We start from the raw sequence: 18372 nt of genomic DNA on the forward strand, positions 1-18372 counted from the left end.
TCACCCTCGCCTATCATCTGGGGCTGGTGCAATAGGCCAGAAGTGGCCGCAGTACAAGGGGCTTAGTCCCACCCGACTAGCAATAAAAAATACATCTGTACTACGGAAACAATCATCTTTTTAAAAAAATTAATGAATGAATGAATGACGACGATACATTCTCTCCACTGCAAAATGGGTTTAACTGATGGGTACGGAAGTGCTTAACAATTCTTGTGTTAAGTATTGTAGTGTAGTGCTAAGTACAGTCGGAGACTACAAGTACATCCAAACGAACTCGTAGCCTCACTACTAACCCATGAAGATGAAGTTAGGAGATTAAAAAGATTCAAGCCGTCAGACCTATCTGATAGATTTAGCTAGTTTTAAGTGTATACATGCCACAATTTCATTATAATGGGATACTGCCATTTAAAAATGATCGGGCTATGGCGCAGGTATCTACTGTCGCTTGTTTTTGTGTCAAATGTAGCTCCAGTTGCTTGATACTACGCACTACACGATTTCTTTGGAACGATTCCAAGTATAAAGTTGTCGGTGCCACATTTACTTCAGTTCTACCGTTAGGGTTACGGCACTGTTTCCCCCCACTCTTGCTCTATGTTGCCGCTGTTTAGTATGGTACACTCTTGCTCTATGTTGCCGCTGTTTAGTATGGTACACAAATTTCTATCGGGTGCGTGACTTTCTCCCAGTTAGGATCATGGGTTGTTATGACTAATTTCTCAGCGACTGATTATTACTCCCAATCACAGTGGCCGTGAGGTTTAAGGCATGAACTGTCTTCGCTCCCTCGAACGCTGGGATCGTGGGTTCAAATACAACTCAAGGCATGGATGCTGTGTGTGCGTTTATTCTTTGTTTGTGTTGTCCTGTGTGTAGGTAGAGGCCTTGCGACGGGCTGATCCCCAATCCAAGGAGTCCTACCGTGTATAAAAAATATTAAGAAACTGAAGGAGAGGTCAGGGCCCAACAAAAGGCTGTACACTGATAAATGAATGAATACTGAATGATTATTATTATTATTATTATTGTTGCTATTATTATTTTGTGTAGATACCTTAAATGTAAAGATTCCGCGGGTTCGAGGGCTACAAACGCAAATACTTGTGCGCCTGTTCTGCACGAGTATTCGAAATTATGCAGTGCCTTGACCTTGCTCCGTCCTCCGCTCTTTTGACACATCTGTGACCTAGTTCTTGAAACTCCGCCTAAAATATAACGTCTTAGGCAGAAACACAACTCGCATGATCCAAAATCATGGTTTTCACTATTTTTCCAGGCTGCCTTCCACACTGACTACGTGCATGCTCAATATACTGACCCTGCACAAATCGAAGAATGAATTTTCACGGATGACGAGCGGCCTACCGAACTTCGTGATCCAGGGGGTAGCCCTCTTGCTTCGTAGTCAGGTCTCGGGTTCATACAGTCCCAGTCATACTACCCTGACAAAATCTGACTGCTATATTTCACGCTCAGCCGCACCTGCCCAAACCTAAATAATCACCGGTAAACAATGAATAATAAATTCCCCAACCTTGTCCCAAATCGAGGCCTCCTCTGTGGTCTACTGGTCAGAGTTCCTGGCTACAGATCCAGAGGTNCTTACAGTTAAGTAAACAAGGCAAAGTGAAAGGAGTCATTGTGTTTAACTGAAGCACCATACATGAAGTCGTACGAGAAATGGAGTCATAGTTCCACTTTCTCTTAACTTAGACTGCTAAATTTCACGCTCAGGCGCAACTTGCCCAAACCTAAATAATCACCGGTAACGAATGAATAATAAATTCCTTTGTCCCAAATCGAGGCCTCCTCTGTGGTCTACTGGTCACAGCTCCTGGCTACAGATCCAGAGGTCCCGGGTTCGATTCCCGCGCTACCAGATTTTCTGAGAAGTAGTGGGTCTGGAACGGGGTCCATTCAGCCTCGTGAAGATAATTGATAAGCCATTTCAAGGAAATTGCGGCTCCGGTCTAGAAAACTGAAATTAACGGCGGTGGGGATCCGTTGCGCTGACCACGCGACACCCTCTATCCGCTAAAGTTGGCACTAACTTCGCCGACAAGCGGTGGTCGCTCTGTCGGTATAGTTCGCTTGCGGACTAAAACCACCGAGTTTTTTTGTCACAAATCGAATCCTCGTCAGGACCCGTATCCAGTCATTCTAGTGACTGAAGTAACATGACAGCAAAAACGGTAAGATGTACTCCAACGATTTTCATCTCCGTAAAGATGCAACGAAGCTTTACTGCGAATTCTAGACAAGGACGACTGGTAGACTCCAATACTTTACTTTGCTTATTTATAGACGTTTCCTCAACTAAACATATCACAGAGCGTGGAACGATATACGACTATTAATTAGGAATTGATAAAACAAAAAACGCCGAACCCTATTTAAGGTACTATCCCAGCATGTGACTAAAACGGAAACCTTAGGAAAGCTAGGTTTATAACCCGAGACCACCCAAATTCCTTGGCTGAAAGTGTAAATCACTATGCTGGGACGGATCATTCAACAATGCTGTTTCCAAATGAAGCTATGGAATACAAATAACAATGGAATAATCAACGCGAGCCACTCACGTATCCTTTGTCCATCTCCAATGCACACGAGGACCTGCAAAGCGAATGGTCAACCGCGTTACTAAGAACACAAGGAAATGTAACAAAATTCTTTACAACGTAACATTCTCCAACTGGTCGTCAATAAATGCCACGTACCACAGATGTTTCCTGCCAGGCCCCTTTCCACTGCTCCGGTCAGTAAAGCCGATGAATTGCGCAAGACAAAAAGCTGCCGCATCACAACATTTCATACTCCGCACAACTTTCACTCCACCTTGGACACTGCCACAACTTCACAGCACAGCTGCTTGTCTCACTTGATTCATTTCCTTGGACCAAAGACCACAAGGCAAAGAGTTCTGTTCTTCAAGAGACTTGGGCTATAGTCCTACAACAAAAACACGCACATTTACACGTGCCCACAGGTGGAATTATAGGAACCATAATCTTCGACTAATCTGGTTTACGAAGGGGACGAAATAGAGGGCTGTTGTGAAGACAGTAATGCAACTTCCGGTTACACATAAAGCGCGGAATTCTTCTGACGAGCTGGGCGACTATGCGCTTAACACGAAGTTACTTACTTTTTTTTAATGCTACTCGGGTGGGACTAAGTCCCTTGTACCGCGGCCACTTCTGGCCTATTGTACCAGCCCCAGATGATAGGTGAGGGTGATTGTGGAGCAATTGGTGGAATGAAGATTGGCAGGGGAAACCGAAGTACTCTGAGAAAACCCGCCCCAGCGCTACTTTGTCCACCACAAATCCCACTTGACCAAAACCGGGATTGAACCCGGGCCGCCGCGGTGGGAAGCCAGCGACTAACTGCCTTTTAAAGATTTGAATGAGAATGTCTTACCCGTCTACCGACCCAGCCAGCCACTCGCCTACCTGTGTATATACAATTACTGGCTCCACAAATACTTGCAAACCTTGACAGGGAAGAGGTCCTGTTCAGCACGGAACCACAAGGACTACACACATAACCTTATGTGATCATATCATTCTCAGCTGCAATCCACAACATATCTAAGCTTGTAAGCGTTCAGAAAGAACTGATTAATCTAAACAGGATAAGAAGCAAAGAATAATGTTACATGTACATTTAACTTTCCTGTTAGTAAAACAAGGTAAAGTTTCCTTTGTGCTTAACTAATTAAGCACTACGCCATGAAGGCGTATGGGGGAGTGAAAGTATAGATCCACGTTTTCTTGAGCTCGGCACTAGCTGGAGGTGAGTGGTCAGCTTCACGCCCCTACCGCTTTATCACCGGGGAAAGAGCCCCTGGTACCCATGGGATAGGAGGCTGGGTGCCCCACAGCCAGTCTGGACGACGTGGAGAAGAGTAAATTCTTGACCCTACCGGGACTCGAANTCACCGGGGAAAAAGCCCCTGGTACCCATGGGATAGGAGGCTGGGTGCCCCACAGCCGGTCTGGACGACGTGGAGAAGAGTAAATTTTTGACCTTAGCGGGACTCGAACTCTGACCCCTCAGTCGCCCAGCCAGTAGTCAGTCGCTATACAGGCTACGCTATCCCGGATCCCTTTGTAAATCTATTAAGGTAAAAGGATGACGTACCTGTGCTTAGTCAATTAAGCACGTCGCCATGACATATGGCGAAATGGAGGTCTGGATCCATGTAATCTTAACATCGGCGCTAGACGGAGGTGAGTGGTCAGCTTCACGCCCCTGCCGCTTTAGCCTAAGCGTCCCTAGGTACTCGCTGTATAGGAGACTGGGTGAGCCCCAGAGCTGGCCCGGACGCTATGGAGAAAAGCAAAATATTGCCCCTACAGGGAACCGAACCCCGACAGTCCAGCACGTAGCCCATAGGTATACTGACTGAACTATACCGGCTTCTTGTAAAAGTACAACTGCCTTAAAAAACTACTACCTAAAATATCGCGGCCAAGAACGCCGACAGAGTTTCCATATACACTGCGTGAAGTCTGGTCCAGCTGCGGTGTATCTTCTGCTGTTACTGGAACAGACAGATGGCTTATCGGCATACGCCCGCCATCCGCGCCTTCCGGCTGTCAGTTTATACAATGATGAATTGCAAAGTAATTATAGACATAATAAGAAAATTATCAAACTGTTATCGGTAAATACGCGATGTTATTAACTACAACGCCATTATGTCCACATAAAATAATCTCCGGCCTCTAGAGCATTAGTGTGATGATCTACAGAGAAATCGGGACGTTACCATTAATTTTACATCCACATGTTCAACGACTAAAGTGTCCAGTTACCTCGTTATTTATCACTATAAATATGCCATGTGTGTGAATACAGACGGGGATTTGATTGGTAATTGGATTTATTGAATACTTACAGATCGTAACTGCAAGTAACTATAGCGCTATAGTTAATTCACAAACTCTGCAGTGCATAAAAGCACGTACTAAGTGTTCTCAATCTGCTCTGCCCTCACAAGTCGTTGTCTGGTAACAAATCCCAACAATGTCCTCTACTTCCATGCTCTCGTTCTTACCCCCTGGCGACTGCGAAGCTCTCACTCAGTAACGGCTGTTGTGTTTTTGCTTAGCTAGCGGTCGTTGCCCATCAACGGGTCTATTTGCCACACTGCTCCCGTTTTAAGGCTATTCGTCTGGAATGGCCTACAGGCGTAAATCAATTTCTTCTTTTCTAAGGGCTGTGCATGTGACATCTGTGATCGGTTTAGCCTTCCTGCCGTGACTAGATTCTCGCGGGGATTACTTTCCAGCTGCTCCCTCCTCAAGGGCGCTCGTCCTGAGCAGTTCCCTGATAAGGTGCGAGCTGGTCCAGGTGTACCATCATCCTCTTCGATTTAAGGTTCCACTTGATCCTGTACACCACATCATTTATCTGCTTGGCAACCATGCATGGGCCCTAAAATGGGGATTGAAACTTGGATGACTTTCCTTTCGAGCGAGTGGGCCGATAAAGTCATATGTCGTCGCCCTAGTGATAGTCCGCGCAGATGTCCAGTCTGTCGTAACAAGTTTTCACCCGGTAATTGGCCAGCTTCAGGTGTTGGAGGGAAAGCTGTGGATATCGTGTAGGTGGTTCACTAAACTGATCTCGTGGTCGACTGTGGGTCGTTCCTTGTCAGGGAGTGCCCCAAACAGCAGATCGCAGGGCAGTAGGAGTTCTCTTCCGAACACTGGGCTAGCCGAGGTCACTCCTGTTGTGTCGCAAGTGAATGCTCTGTAAGCAAGCTTGATGACGGTTAATCTCGTGTCCCAATCCCCCCGGTGCGATTAGACTCTTCGTAGGTGCTCCTCGACCGTTTTGATGTAGCGCTCGACCATGCCGTCCAGGTGCAGAGGCATTATGCGCAGCTTGCTCATACCCAGGCGTTGCAAAACCTCCTGCATCGGACGGGACCCAAAGTTACGGCCCTGGTCACTATGTAACTCCCGCGGTACTCCGGAACAGGAAAACGAAGTTGGTAATCTGACTTCCGCCGCTGTCGAAGTTTCCTGTTTGGGAATGGCGTAGACTTCTGACCACTTGGTAAAACAGTCCATAGGGATCCTTGGGAGCGCCGTGGGAAGGGTCCCGCTAGATCGATGGCTATCATTTCGAACAAGGCCCGGAAGTTGTATTGATGCATTTTGCGCCGATTTCTGGTTCATGGGCCGCGACTGGCTGCACGTGTCGCACTATCGGCACCACGTCTCAACATCGTTTCTTGCCTAGAGCCAACAGTACCTCTGCCGGATCTTATTCAGGGGCTTGTTCACACACAAGTGACCTCCTGATGGTCCAAAGTGTAGTACGGACAGCATGTTCTTCAATCTGCTCCGACAGAGAAAATATCTTGACTATTTTTTATCGTCCACCAGTGGATTCCCAGTGGAGCTCTAATATGCCATTCCTTACAGCGAGGGATCTCCATTGGGCCCAGTAGCTTTTATATGTGAGGCTGCGGTCGGCGATGTCTTTCCATTCTTGGTGCTGTCCGGTCTCTACTTCCTCCATAATGGGCCCAATGTTTTCGTTGTTCAGTTGTTCCCTTCCTAGACGAGCCGGATCCCAGCCGGCTGCAGCTACAGCCTCAAAAGCTCGTATCTGCTACATGTCCGCCCGCGCCTTGACTTTTTGGCAGTGATTACACTCTTTTCGGCATGGTCATCGTGAAATGGCATCGGCATTATTGTGTTTTCGGCCTTGACAGTGTTGGGAAGTGAAATCGTATCCTTGTAGACGCTAAATCCAGTGGGCGGTTTGTCCATCAAGGTTCTTAAAACTCGTAAGCCAGGTTAGTGCGGAGTGGTCATTGCGCAGGTGGAACGCTTGTCCGTAAAGGTACTTATGGAAACGCCATCCCTCCCCCCATTTTCAGCCGGCACCCGGTCGTGTTCAGACTGTTGGCCGCCTCTCCGTTGTTTCTCGTTCGCCATTCAGATCTCTCTGGTTCCCGCACGTCTCTCGGAGATCTTAACTTCTCGTTTCCAGCGGCGATCGTCGTTTTCCGCCTCCCTCCCGTAGGGGCAGTTATCCCGGAAGTAGCCTGGCTAGCCACAGCTCCAGCAGGCCGCCTGACTTTGGTCTCTTAGCCCGGCAGCGGTGATCGGCTCTACCAAATGTCCTGACGCTCGTTTTGGGGGGGCCTGGCTGCTAGGAGCACAGCCTGCAGCTCGAGGGTCTGTCTGGGAGCCTCGTTCACCGTTTTCTCTCCTCCCAGCATCAGCTGGAATTTTATGTAGGAGTCTTCTGCCCCGTGGCGAACGACTTACCTGCCCCCCCCCCTTATATTTTTCTCAGGTAGTGCAGAGCAGGCTTACACAAGTAAGCCTCCCAGGCACACATATGCATAGTGCTATTCCTCAATTCGCGGATAGTTGTTACAAATTGCCTCAGAGGATGAAATCGCATAAATTGAGTATACGAACATAATTTTCCCTCCTCCTCGCAAATCCACACAATCTCCTCCCCCTTCTGCTCGTCTCTCACTCTCTTTCTCGATCTAGCAGCAAGCAATTGGCACTAAAGTGAGCGCCAAAAGCCGCGCCATAGCTCAAGCGGTTAGTCGCTGGCTTTCCACCGCGGCGGCCCGGGTTCGATCCCGGGGTCTGGTCAAGTGGGATTTCTGGTGAACAACGTGGCGCTGGGGCGGATTTTCTCCGAGTATCTCGGTTTCCCCTGCCAATCTTCATTCCACCAAATTCTCCATCATCATAATCACCCGGGGATAGGCCAATCAGAAGCCGCCGTGCCGAGTGGACCCAGTTGGATTCCACCCCACCCCCCACACTAAGCGAAAGTGGGCGCCATCAGTTGATATCTGTATAAACTAGTTGATAGCATTAAAACTACATAACATTTTTTTAATTCGCATATAACCTGTACTAGCTTGTAGGCTGATTAGTAGCTTGCAGATAATATACCGCAGAACCCGAGGACCAACAACAAAGACAACCTTAAACAAAGAAGTCTGCACAACTTTGGATTGAATGGACGAGCAAATTACGTTAACACCATTCACGTGACTAAGACGGGGACGGTTCGCTTCGGTATTTTATTCACTCCTGCTGCCGCTATAGTAAAACAAACCACGCGAACACTGAGAACATGAAGACGACGCTGTCGTATACAAGAAAACCACGATGTCGGGGCAGCTATTCTGGGAGCCCGCAACTGTGCCGCCTTACATCACGTAAACTGGAAACCGGCAAAACATGCTGAGTAGAACAGCAAGTACTGTCGCCTCAGATGTGACGCCGTGTAGTCTGGCAGTTCACTTATGTTTCATACGAACGTACTGCCTCCATTTTCAGGGTCTAAGAGACGCTAAGCAAGCATCGGTAAATGTTTACCAGACTACACGACGTCATGTCCCAGAATATTGTACTTTTCACCGTCACCGAAGTGAGAACCTCAAATCCACTAACCAGGCATACATGCATACCAGGCCGAATACGCATGAAATTAACAGATAAGTAACGTACACAGTTTACTCAAATACGGTCCGTTGAAATCAACGGTAAACTGAAAATATCAATACAGAAATCCTATTTGGTTAAGGCCGACTGCAGAGAAAGTCACTCCTTATTAGAAACTGGAGACTGATGGCTCGTAGTTACATAACCTACAATCACGCAACGCTTGACAATTCGTTGCTATGGTAATCCGAAATTATGTAATTTCAGGTATCTGACTCACTGTTACAAAACTTTTCTTATACACAGACACAGCCTCGTTAAATGGTAAAGAATGTATTTCTATACCTTCTTTACTTCCTGAAACCACACTGTTCGTCTTCCACATCATATTCTATAAGCGTATTTTGTTTATTTCTCGTTACGTTTACACACAATTCATACAAGAGGGGCTCGCCTTTATAGTTAACACTTGTTCTTGGGCGCCTTTAGCATGCATGTTTATTACGAGATCTACGTTTCACTCCTTTGGGTGTTGCCTGAAGGCCTGTTTCCCTACATTATCCTTCCAAATATACAGAATGCCCCAGAAGGAAAGGTCAGTATTCTGGGAGGTCATAATACCGGTCATTCTAAGAAGAGGGAGAGAGTGAGTACATGCACATGTATCTTATTCAGTCACTGGCTTCCCACCGCGGCGGCCCGGGTTCGATCCCGGGTCTCGTCAAGTGGGATTTGTGGTTGACAAAGTGGCGCTGGGGCAGAGTTTCTCCGAGTACTTCGGTTTCCCTGCCAATTCCACCAATTGCTTCACAATCACCCTCACCTATCATCTGGGGCTGGTACAACAGGCCAGAAGTGGCCGCAGTACAAGGGACTTAGTCCCACCCCACTAGCAATAAAAAAAGAATCCTATTCAGAGCGGTTTCCGAGCTGGAGCTATTGACGTTAGCGCTCATATAAAGCATCATACGTTTCTTTCCCTTTCACAGCATGCATGCAGACAACGTCCATATATATTCGCAGACTAGTTCAGTCCGTTAAGACTGTAAAGAACTCCTTAACTGATATGGTCATCACTCTACTGCTTCCCAATCACAAAATTGCTTTATTAATCCAATAGGTAGAATCAATTACAAACATTCTCCTTCCTGAATTTCCTTAACTGGTGATGCAATATCCGTAAGTCATTTTTAAACAGCAACGATGTTATAGCCTGAATGCGCATGAAGCACACCTCCTTTTATGACAAACTCCTAATCTTCACTGTCTCTTCTAAACAATTAAATTCTAAACTATATTTATATTTTTTTTAAGGAATGTCTTTCTCTGAAATCAAATGACAATAAAAAATAGGATTCCTGTATTCAGTTTGTCGTTGATTTCAACGTGCCTTCACCTGTTATTTGAAGTTTTAAACTTTCTATTAATGCCATATATACACGCATATGTGAGATATATCCAACGATATCTGAAAAATTATATGCGTAAACTGTCCAATTTCGGGCTTTCCTGAACACTCGAAGTTCATCTTGGAATAAGTTAACCGCGTCAAAACTATACCACGTAACGAAACTGCATAGACCAACCGCAAACACACATTTTCCAAACGATTTCGAGGTTCTAATTTAAGGCAAAACTCTATAAATCTACAAGTCCGAATTTCCACAATAAGTGTGCACCATGCTGTGGGTGTGGGTGATTTCCATTCCAGCTCTGCATCGAACAACTCGGATCGCTTTTGCACCAAGACTCATTATACTGCAGACAGACCTTAAGGTGTATCTCTGTAACGGTAAAGGACACGCTAATGTTGATGTCTATTACGGTTAACTGTGTCTTCTGAGTCTGTAAACAATCTGTAAGCCCCTGAAAACCCTTAATAGATTAAACCAATGAAGACACGGAACAGAATAAAAAAAAAACTTCCTGGAAAAACTTTCGCACCTTATTTCTACTGACAGCAAAGAAAATCTTCTCCAAGTCCGAAGACCGCAAAGTTAATCTTTCCATAATTGACAGGCGTGCAATTGTTCGTACACGAAGCGGATATTTTCCGCTCCGATTCTTTGTTCTCAAATCCATCACTGCGGAATTCCGCGCAACACGTGACAGCTTTTCCTAAAGAAATAATCTTGCAACGAATATCAATTTCACGCAGTGGTGTCACTCTGATTAATCAACTTCAGTGCCGTTAAGTTTAAGCACTTTGCATTTTAACAAATGTCATACTTTGAATGTATGTTATAAAACGTACTTCAGGGAGACTTTTTGTCTAATAAACAACAGTTTTTTTCCCCGAGATTTCCGGCATATTATAAAAATGTACTTAAACTCTGTGACCCAGCGAGGCAGCCTCCAGCCCCACTGTTGGTATCAAAAACTATGTTCACGATGGCCGAAGGACCAGATGGCATTCCGTAAGTTTGTAAAGCGACAAACCTCTCGTATTTAATAAAATAACCATTTCAAAAACATGAAACATATTCGCGAATTGAAGTTTAATTCTTTAACGTACCTTACGATTCGAAATTATTAATACTTGTGCAGGCGAAGTACAACGCTACACAAGACGCCCGTCATCTGGTATTTGAAAATCCTTATTTCACTGTCTTCCTGACTGTTATGTGCGTTATGGCGTCTGTGCCTTGAACATAATTCATTTAACAGTCACCTGTGATAGTCCAAACCTGTTACACTTCTCCGTGGACGCTACTGTCACTTCGGATGGGGTGCTTCAGTTACTGGCGTGTTACGACTTGTTCCTTGTGTCTGGACACAAAACAACTGCATCTTCTAACACTATTTGAGTGACCGAAAAGGGACAAATCACGACGGAAGGCAAGTCTTTAGTTATCCGAAAACGTGAATGTTGTCCTTTCACATGCATAGCTGTCATAATTTGTCTTCAGGTGTAGCTGAACTGAAGAATGAAACTGTTTTCACATATGGGCGTCCAAGTTCTATCTCTGGGAACTGCTTTGTTCTTAATAGTTGTTACGTGATTGGCTTATGCTGATCACATGACTTTGGTTGGTTAGATCAACCAACTGCAGTCGAATTCTTGTGTGGGAGGGGATGTCAATACAGATCCTTTGGACGATGAGGACAATTCAGCAATCCCGTCTTCAGCACTTGGCATCTTAAATTAATCGGAGTCAGACGTGATTTGGCTGAACTCATGTTTGCTTATAAGTAATCAGGCCTTCATTTTTAGTGTTATATTTTGATAATACAAAGATTTTTTTTTTAGCTCTGTTGACCGGTTCACGCCTCTACGCTTCACGGTGACCGGTGCACCGCCGGCTGCGTGGCGCATACGAAATTTGCCCATGAATCAGTAGGCCTGATGGACGATAACGTTTGGAATGAAGTAATTAACTTGTGGACCGCTTGGCGGCATTATGTTCCACGGCGAGCAGTGCGGTACATGCCTGGAACTTTATGATTTGTCAGAAGTAAGCAGCAGTTATCAGGTCCATTAGCCATTTGTTCTGCTACAGTTAGTGAGAAGGGTGGTAGGTCATTGTGACGTGTACTTCAGAGCAACGTGTATTTATGTATGATACCTATGTGAAACACAGATCTGCTGGGAAGTGTCGGCGAAAATTTCGTGATGAAAGAGTTCCAGCAGATAATTCACAATTTGGTGAATAAACTTACAACAGGGACCGCCTCTTGGGTCTAATAGTCACAGTTCCTGGTTACAGATCCAGAAGTCAGGGTTCGATTCCCGGCGCTACCAGATTTTCTGAGTAGTGCGTCTGGAACGCGGTCCACTCAACCTCGTGAGGATAACTAAGGCGCTACTTCAAGGAAATAGCGGCTCCGGTCTAGAAAACCGACGTTAACAGCCGTGGGGATCCGTTGGGCTGTCCACGAGACACCCTCTATCCGCAAAAGTTGGCACTAACTTCGCCGACATGCGGCGGTCGCTCGGTCGGTATAGTTCGCTTGTGGACTACAGGTCACGGTGTTCGATTTTGTTCTCAAACCTACAACAGGACTCTTAACAAACAAGTGCTTACTAATAAGTTAGATAACGCTGGGGCCAGACTTGAATATATACCTAGAAAATCACTGAAACGTCTAGCTCAAGAGACTGGAGTATCAAAGTCTAGTGCAAGAATGGCAACACAATTCCTGAAGTTTAGACCCTATAAAATAACAATAACCCTCTCCTTGCAGGCGCGTGATCCAGCTAGCAGGATTTTTTTTTTAGTTGATTTCTACAGTCTGCCGTCAAAGGCGAGATCGATCCGCAATTAACATTCTTTTCCGATGAAACGTTGTTTCACTTACAAGGATACATAATAAGCAAAATAATCGTTACTGAAGTTCAGAAAATCCACATCTAACCCATGAAGTCCCGCTCCATCAAGTGAAAGTTGGTGTCTGGCGTGCTGTAAGTGCAAGGAGGATTGTTGGACCTGTGTCTTTTAACGAAACAATTAATTGCGAAAGATAAGTACTGGTCATTCTCGGGCAGTTCTTTCCAGATTCAACAGAAGAAGCGAGACTGTATGGCTGGTTTCAGTAAGGCTCAGCTACTGCCCACACTGCACGTATCTATGTAGGCTTTCTCCGATGCCTTCCGGGACAGAATTATCAGCAATGGTACCTGGCCAGCACGTTGACCTTATCTTAATCCTTGTAACTTTTCTTCTGGGGTTCTCTGAAGGGCAAAGTTTACAACAGTAACTCCCTAACGGAAGAACAAAAAGAAAATATTCGTAGGGAAATTGGGAATATTCCTACAGACCAGCTTCAAAGGTTAAATCAGAATCTCTTCCGCTGGTGCAACAAAAGTCTACATGTATAGCGACAGCATTCTCAACGCCTGCTGTGATCTGTGAACAAAGGTAAAAAGTTCCCTTCATTCTAAACGTTATCGGCGGTCAGGCATGCCGATTCATCGGAAAAAATCGTATGCGCCTCCTAGCCTGCACACAGGCCGCCGTGAAGGGCAGAGCCGTGGAAACGGTCAATAAAGCAAAAAATAAATGAATAAAAATCCTCCCTGTATTAAAGGGCCATATTACTCCTTGCTTGGGCGAATAAAGATGTAAAGTTTCACTTTCGATTAATAAACAGTTTATTTAACAGCGGAAGTTGTGCCGTTGATTTTGGCAACTGGACTGGCTTCAAAGGTGTAGTTTCCGGTTGCCTCAGTTATTGCCGTAGCAGTCTACCGGAAGCGACACATGAGTACAAACAAAGGAAACGGGAGAGTTAGATAACTAAATCATCTGCCGTTATAAGAAAAGAAATATTCTCAGTTAACTAAACACACTTCTCTCATCAGGTGTGCTGTTCATTAGGCTGATGGTCCTGTCAGCTCCTGCTGAACTATTCGAAAGCACTTTCCGTCCGTCCCCCACTTCGTTGGTAGTTTGACAATCAGAACATTCAGTATATCTGAAAATCGTTCACAGACGTTGTACATTTTACAGATGCTGATTAACTGCTCCAGTCGTTTCTGTACATCAAGACAGGGAGCGACAGTTGGCTGAATCAACAGTGAATGGTTCATTGTCACTGTCGAATAGTCTATTGTTATTTTCTTAATAATGCCCTGGAATCCAGTGGGCTCTTGGTAATCTCACTTGTTTGTTTGCACTGAATGGAACTGCTATTTGCACTTGACTGGATCATTGTAAGGACAAGGTTTTCATTATTTCCCTTTACTGCCTTTCATTACATGAACAGTACACCTTTTAAACGATCTGATTTTACCGTAGCATCGCTTCAGAGCTCTGTACCAAAAGCTACCGAAGAGTGCTCCCAATTCTTATATTCTATTATTTCGGCCAGGTCTATATGTACATATTCTTTCATTTATGTCTTCACGCATTCGAGATTATCTTTTGAAAAACGAACGCGAAGCACCGGATACGCTTTCCACCGCCTTCGTTGCTCTGACACTACACGCTAACCATCCATAGCCTAAAACTCGGGTACTTATCATTTATATTTCTACATCTTAGGGAATATTATTTGGCTGCATCTGATTTCCGTTGTAATTTCAGAAACAGTAAATTCCGTCAATAACATCCTTCAAATGGTTAACCTGGGGCACTGACTTAACTGCGTCATCCAATGCAAGTTGGGTTCTGCAACCTAGACAATGCCAATAAATCCCGGGAACAGAGTAGCCGTGCTAAGACTCCATACTTGTGACTTAACATTGTACTAGCTCCGTCGTAACAGAAGTATACTTATATTCCACATAATATTTGGAAAATCCATACACTTCCAGTGTAGGGTGTGAAGTTTTGAAAACATTTTCCGTATCTGCCAAGTTCACTTCTACCAAATTTACAAATAAATCCACTGGTTCCTCATAAATATTAATGTCATGCCTATATCCAAAAAAGAACCAAGTCACTCATTTTATGGGCCGTGCTTTCTTCATCTACTGACACACACTTCAGTTCACTGTTCGATTATTCTTCGGAAACTCACATTTGTTTTAGCGCTTTAGAAACGTGTTTCCTAACGGACACAGCCACTACCTCCAATTTGAGAAATATCAAGACATAATTCATCTTTGAAAAGTTCTGTATTCATGAATATAACGTCATGTAGACAGGTGGAAGTCAAACTACGTTTCTAAACATGTCGCTTCCATCTTCACGGTCAAAGGGTACGCCGAGCAACGCATTTCACACTGGTTTCATGTTCGATTCCCGGCGCTACCAGATATTCTGAGAAGTAGTGGGTCTGGAACTGGGTCCACTCGGTCTCGTGGTGATAATGGAGCTATTTCAAGGAAATAGCGGCTCCGGTCTAGAAAACCGAAATTAACAGCCGTGGAGAATTCGCTGCGCTGACCATGCGACACCCTCTATCCGCTTAAGTTGGCACTAACTTCGCCAGCAATCGGCGGTCGCTATAGTTCGCTTGCGGACTAAAGCCACGGACTTTTTTTGTTTTTTCATGTTTGGCTTATTCTTCGACCCTGAAGATAGGACGAGTTCATCTGAAACGTCAGTTAACATCAACCGGACTACACGGTAGTATATTTCAAATATGTAACTTTTCACGATCACCACTGCGAGAAGCTCAAATCCTACGTAATTCACTTCTGATCTGCACTCCATTTTTTCTTCCACATCCACCATTGGTTGGTTGCATTCTATTAAACAGCAGTAAAAAGTAAGTAAAGCTATCCCTGTACCTGCCGTGAAGGCCCATAGGGTTGTGAGACGTTGAGGGTCCCACATTATCTAGACAATCGGCTAAAAGATGGCGGTAAGGTTGTCAGCCTTAGGCGCCGGCCGCGCTTTACTACCCAGGAAAATTATTTTAATTAATTCCTGGTACTCATTTCTGTTAGAGGCTGAGTAAAGCCCAGGGCCTAGTACGGCTGGAAGGATTAGGTCGACTGAAAAAAATCCAATGACCTCATCGGGACTTGAACTTGCGACCTTCCAGCTTTGTGTTAAAAACCCGAAATGCTGAAGCTACGTGCTTCTCATTACCTTCATCAACTGTAGGAACTAGCTCTCTTTTTCATATTCTTACAATTTTTGTACAGCACATACACGTGAATCAAGTTTCTTACGTACGAATGCCTGCTAGATTTATTATTAATTACTGGCAAAGACACGTGAACATCCGCGTTTACAACGATAGACGTTAGTTGAACCCAAGATCTGCAATCAAAATTGTTACTATCACGGACTGCTAGCCAAGCTCAGACCCTGCTTATTCATGAAATACTATAAATGACGGACTATTTTCTGTGTTACAACTAACAGTTTTAGTATCAGCGAGGACAAATTCTGTTTCGAGTCTCTGATTCACTCTCAGCCGCTACGCAACTACGTGTATTTACCTCATTACCATTAAACTTCTCATGCCTTCCATGTTAGATCAACCCCATTAACTAAAATTACTTGCTGGAAACCAAGTTTTGAAAGCTGGATCGTTGACTATGCGTTTATATATGTGAAGGTTTCTCGGGCTTCTTTAATAACAGCATAGTGCGCTGTCAGAACGTGACCGGCTTCTCTTAGTACCGATTTCACCTTTACTTCACAGATTTCCTGCAACTAAAAACAGAGACAGGCAGAGGGACGAGAGATGTTATTATGACAGTACAGACTGTTCACATTTTGATTTCCGGGCTACTGACCGCCACAAAAAAAAACCTGCATTATATTCTTCATCCTAACCAGCGTGAGCCGGGATACCGCAGTCGGTGTAGCGAGTGGCTGCGGGCTGGACGACCGGAGGGGTCGGAATTCGAGTCCCGATAAGGTCCAGAATTTCTTCTTCTCCACGTCCAGTCCGGCTCTGGGGCCCACCCAGCCTCATATCCAATTGGTACCGGGGGCTCTTTCCGTGGGGGTAAAGCGGCAGAGGCGTGAAGCTAACCACTCGTCTCCAAATAGTGCGAGGTGAAGAAAATGTGGATCTATACATCAACTCCCCCAAACGCCTTCATGGCATAGTGCTTAATTAGTTAAGCACAGGGACTTCACCTTTCTTACCCAGGCATCACCTTTCTTACCCAGGCAGATCATTCTAATTCTAACGGTGTAATAAGCTATCATGAACCGATGTACCCCGCCTCCCTGCTTCAATCTACAGTAAACAGCCTGACAGATCTGCTGTACAGAACCGGGAGGCAAAGTCCTAAGTTTTCAGGCGACCACAAGAACAAAATTAATATTTACAGTCGAAAACCCTGGTTTCATTTCTGTGCAAAGTTCGCCCGTGCACAGTAGTTGTTCACCTCTGTTGTTGTATGGGAGGGCCGATATATTCATGTGTCTCAATAATTTAAATATTTAATAACATCATGTTTCAATTTAATTTTGCCTTTTTAACAGCTTACTACCCGGTTTACAATTTTTAACAATAGATCCTACCGAAATCACGAGAACCCGCAGGGTACCATCACTGCATTTATATAACATGGTAGGCTAGCACACAATTTCCATCCGTCCTTCACATCAAATGTACAAAATACAAGCGTAATGAGCTCGGCTTCTTCTGCCCGTACGTTAGCTGAGGTCGGGGTCCAGTTATGGAAGCCTGTGAACACGATAATGCACCTTCGGCTTCCATCACAGAATGCGGGGAATTCTTCACTACCTCCGCAAATATTAGGCTCTAAAGAAAGCTATGCTCCACGCAGTTATCGTGGCCTCGTCGTCGAAATTACAAGGTGCATTACGATGAAATTTGGTATTGCATACCACGCAATAAATTGTCGGTCGAGTTTAACTTCTGCGCTTACCTGTCAATTGCAGTTCCTACTTTGGGCCAAAGTTTTACGCAGAGCGTAAAACACGTTGTCAGGACGGTCGGGAATGAATCAGAAAGGATGTGGAAGGAAGCCACAGTAGTATGTTTGAAAATTGCCCCTACAAACATGTATTAAAGTGTTGAGGAAACTCACACAAACCACAGTCACAATAGTAGGTCTCCCAGCAAAGCTAATCATTCAGCCGTTATCGGTTTATATAAAACTTCAGCGAAACTCATCTAAGAACAGTACCACAATATATGCATGCGGTTAACGCTCGGAAGCAAAGAGGCACATACCCCACCGTATGAGACGCGCGCTGTTTGAAGCAATGGGTGACGTCACAAACCGTCACTTACTGACGCATGTTCCGCAATCCCGATTATTAAAAGTCGTCAATGTAATACAGAAATCAGTGTCATTAACTTACGGTCAGTGTGGCGACAATGCATGCAGAAAGTATATGCATTAGAAGCAACAAAGGTAACAAAACTACGCGTCTGAGAGCGCGCCACGTACCTTCAACAGAGCAGGAAACCTTACGGAAGAAGTCCTGTGTGTTCAATGGGATCTCTGGTATGGCGATTCTGGTTCCCATGAGAACAGAATACATAACTTCTTATGATGACGTACCAATCGGCGTCACTAGCCCACGAAGATATTTTA

The 18372-nt window shown here is 44.9% G+C and overlaps 1 protein-coding gene across 4 annotated transcripts in view; it reads right to left on the reverse strand.

The window, feature by feature from the left end:
* Window positions 1-18372, reverse strand: part of LOC111866324 (serine/threonine-protein kinase tricorner) — a 175680-nt gene that overhangs the window by 40778 nt on the left and 116530 nt on the right. Inside the window, exon 1 of one of the 4 annotated variants that reach the window (XM_023855162.2) lies at window positions 2727-2948. The exons of the other annotated variants lie outside the window; for them this stretch is intronic. Coding sequence (XP_023710930.1) covers window positions 2727-2808 — 82 coding nt within the window. The 5' untranslated portion in view covers window positions 2809-2948. Of the gene's footprint in view, window positions 1-2726; window positions 2949-18372 lie in introns of those variants that run through there. 4 annotated transcript variants of the gene reach the window in all.

This window comes from Cryptotermes secundus, unplaced genomic scaffold (genome assembly GCF_002891405.2).
Source record: "Cryptotermes secundus unplaced genomic scaffold, Csec_1.0 scaffold40, whole genome shotgun sequence".
NCBI classification, from domain to species: Eukaryota; Metazoa; Arthropoda; class Insecta; order Blattodea; family Kalotermitidae; genus Cryptotermes; species Cryptotermes secundus.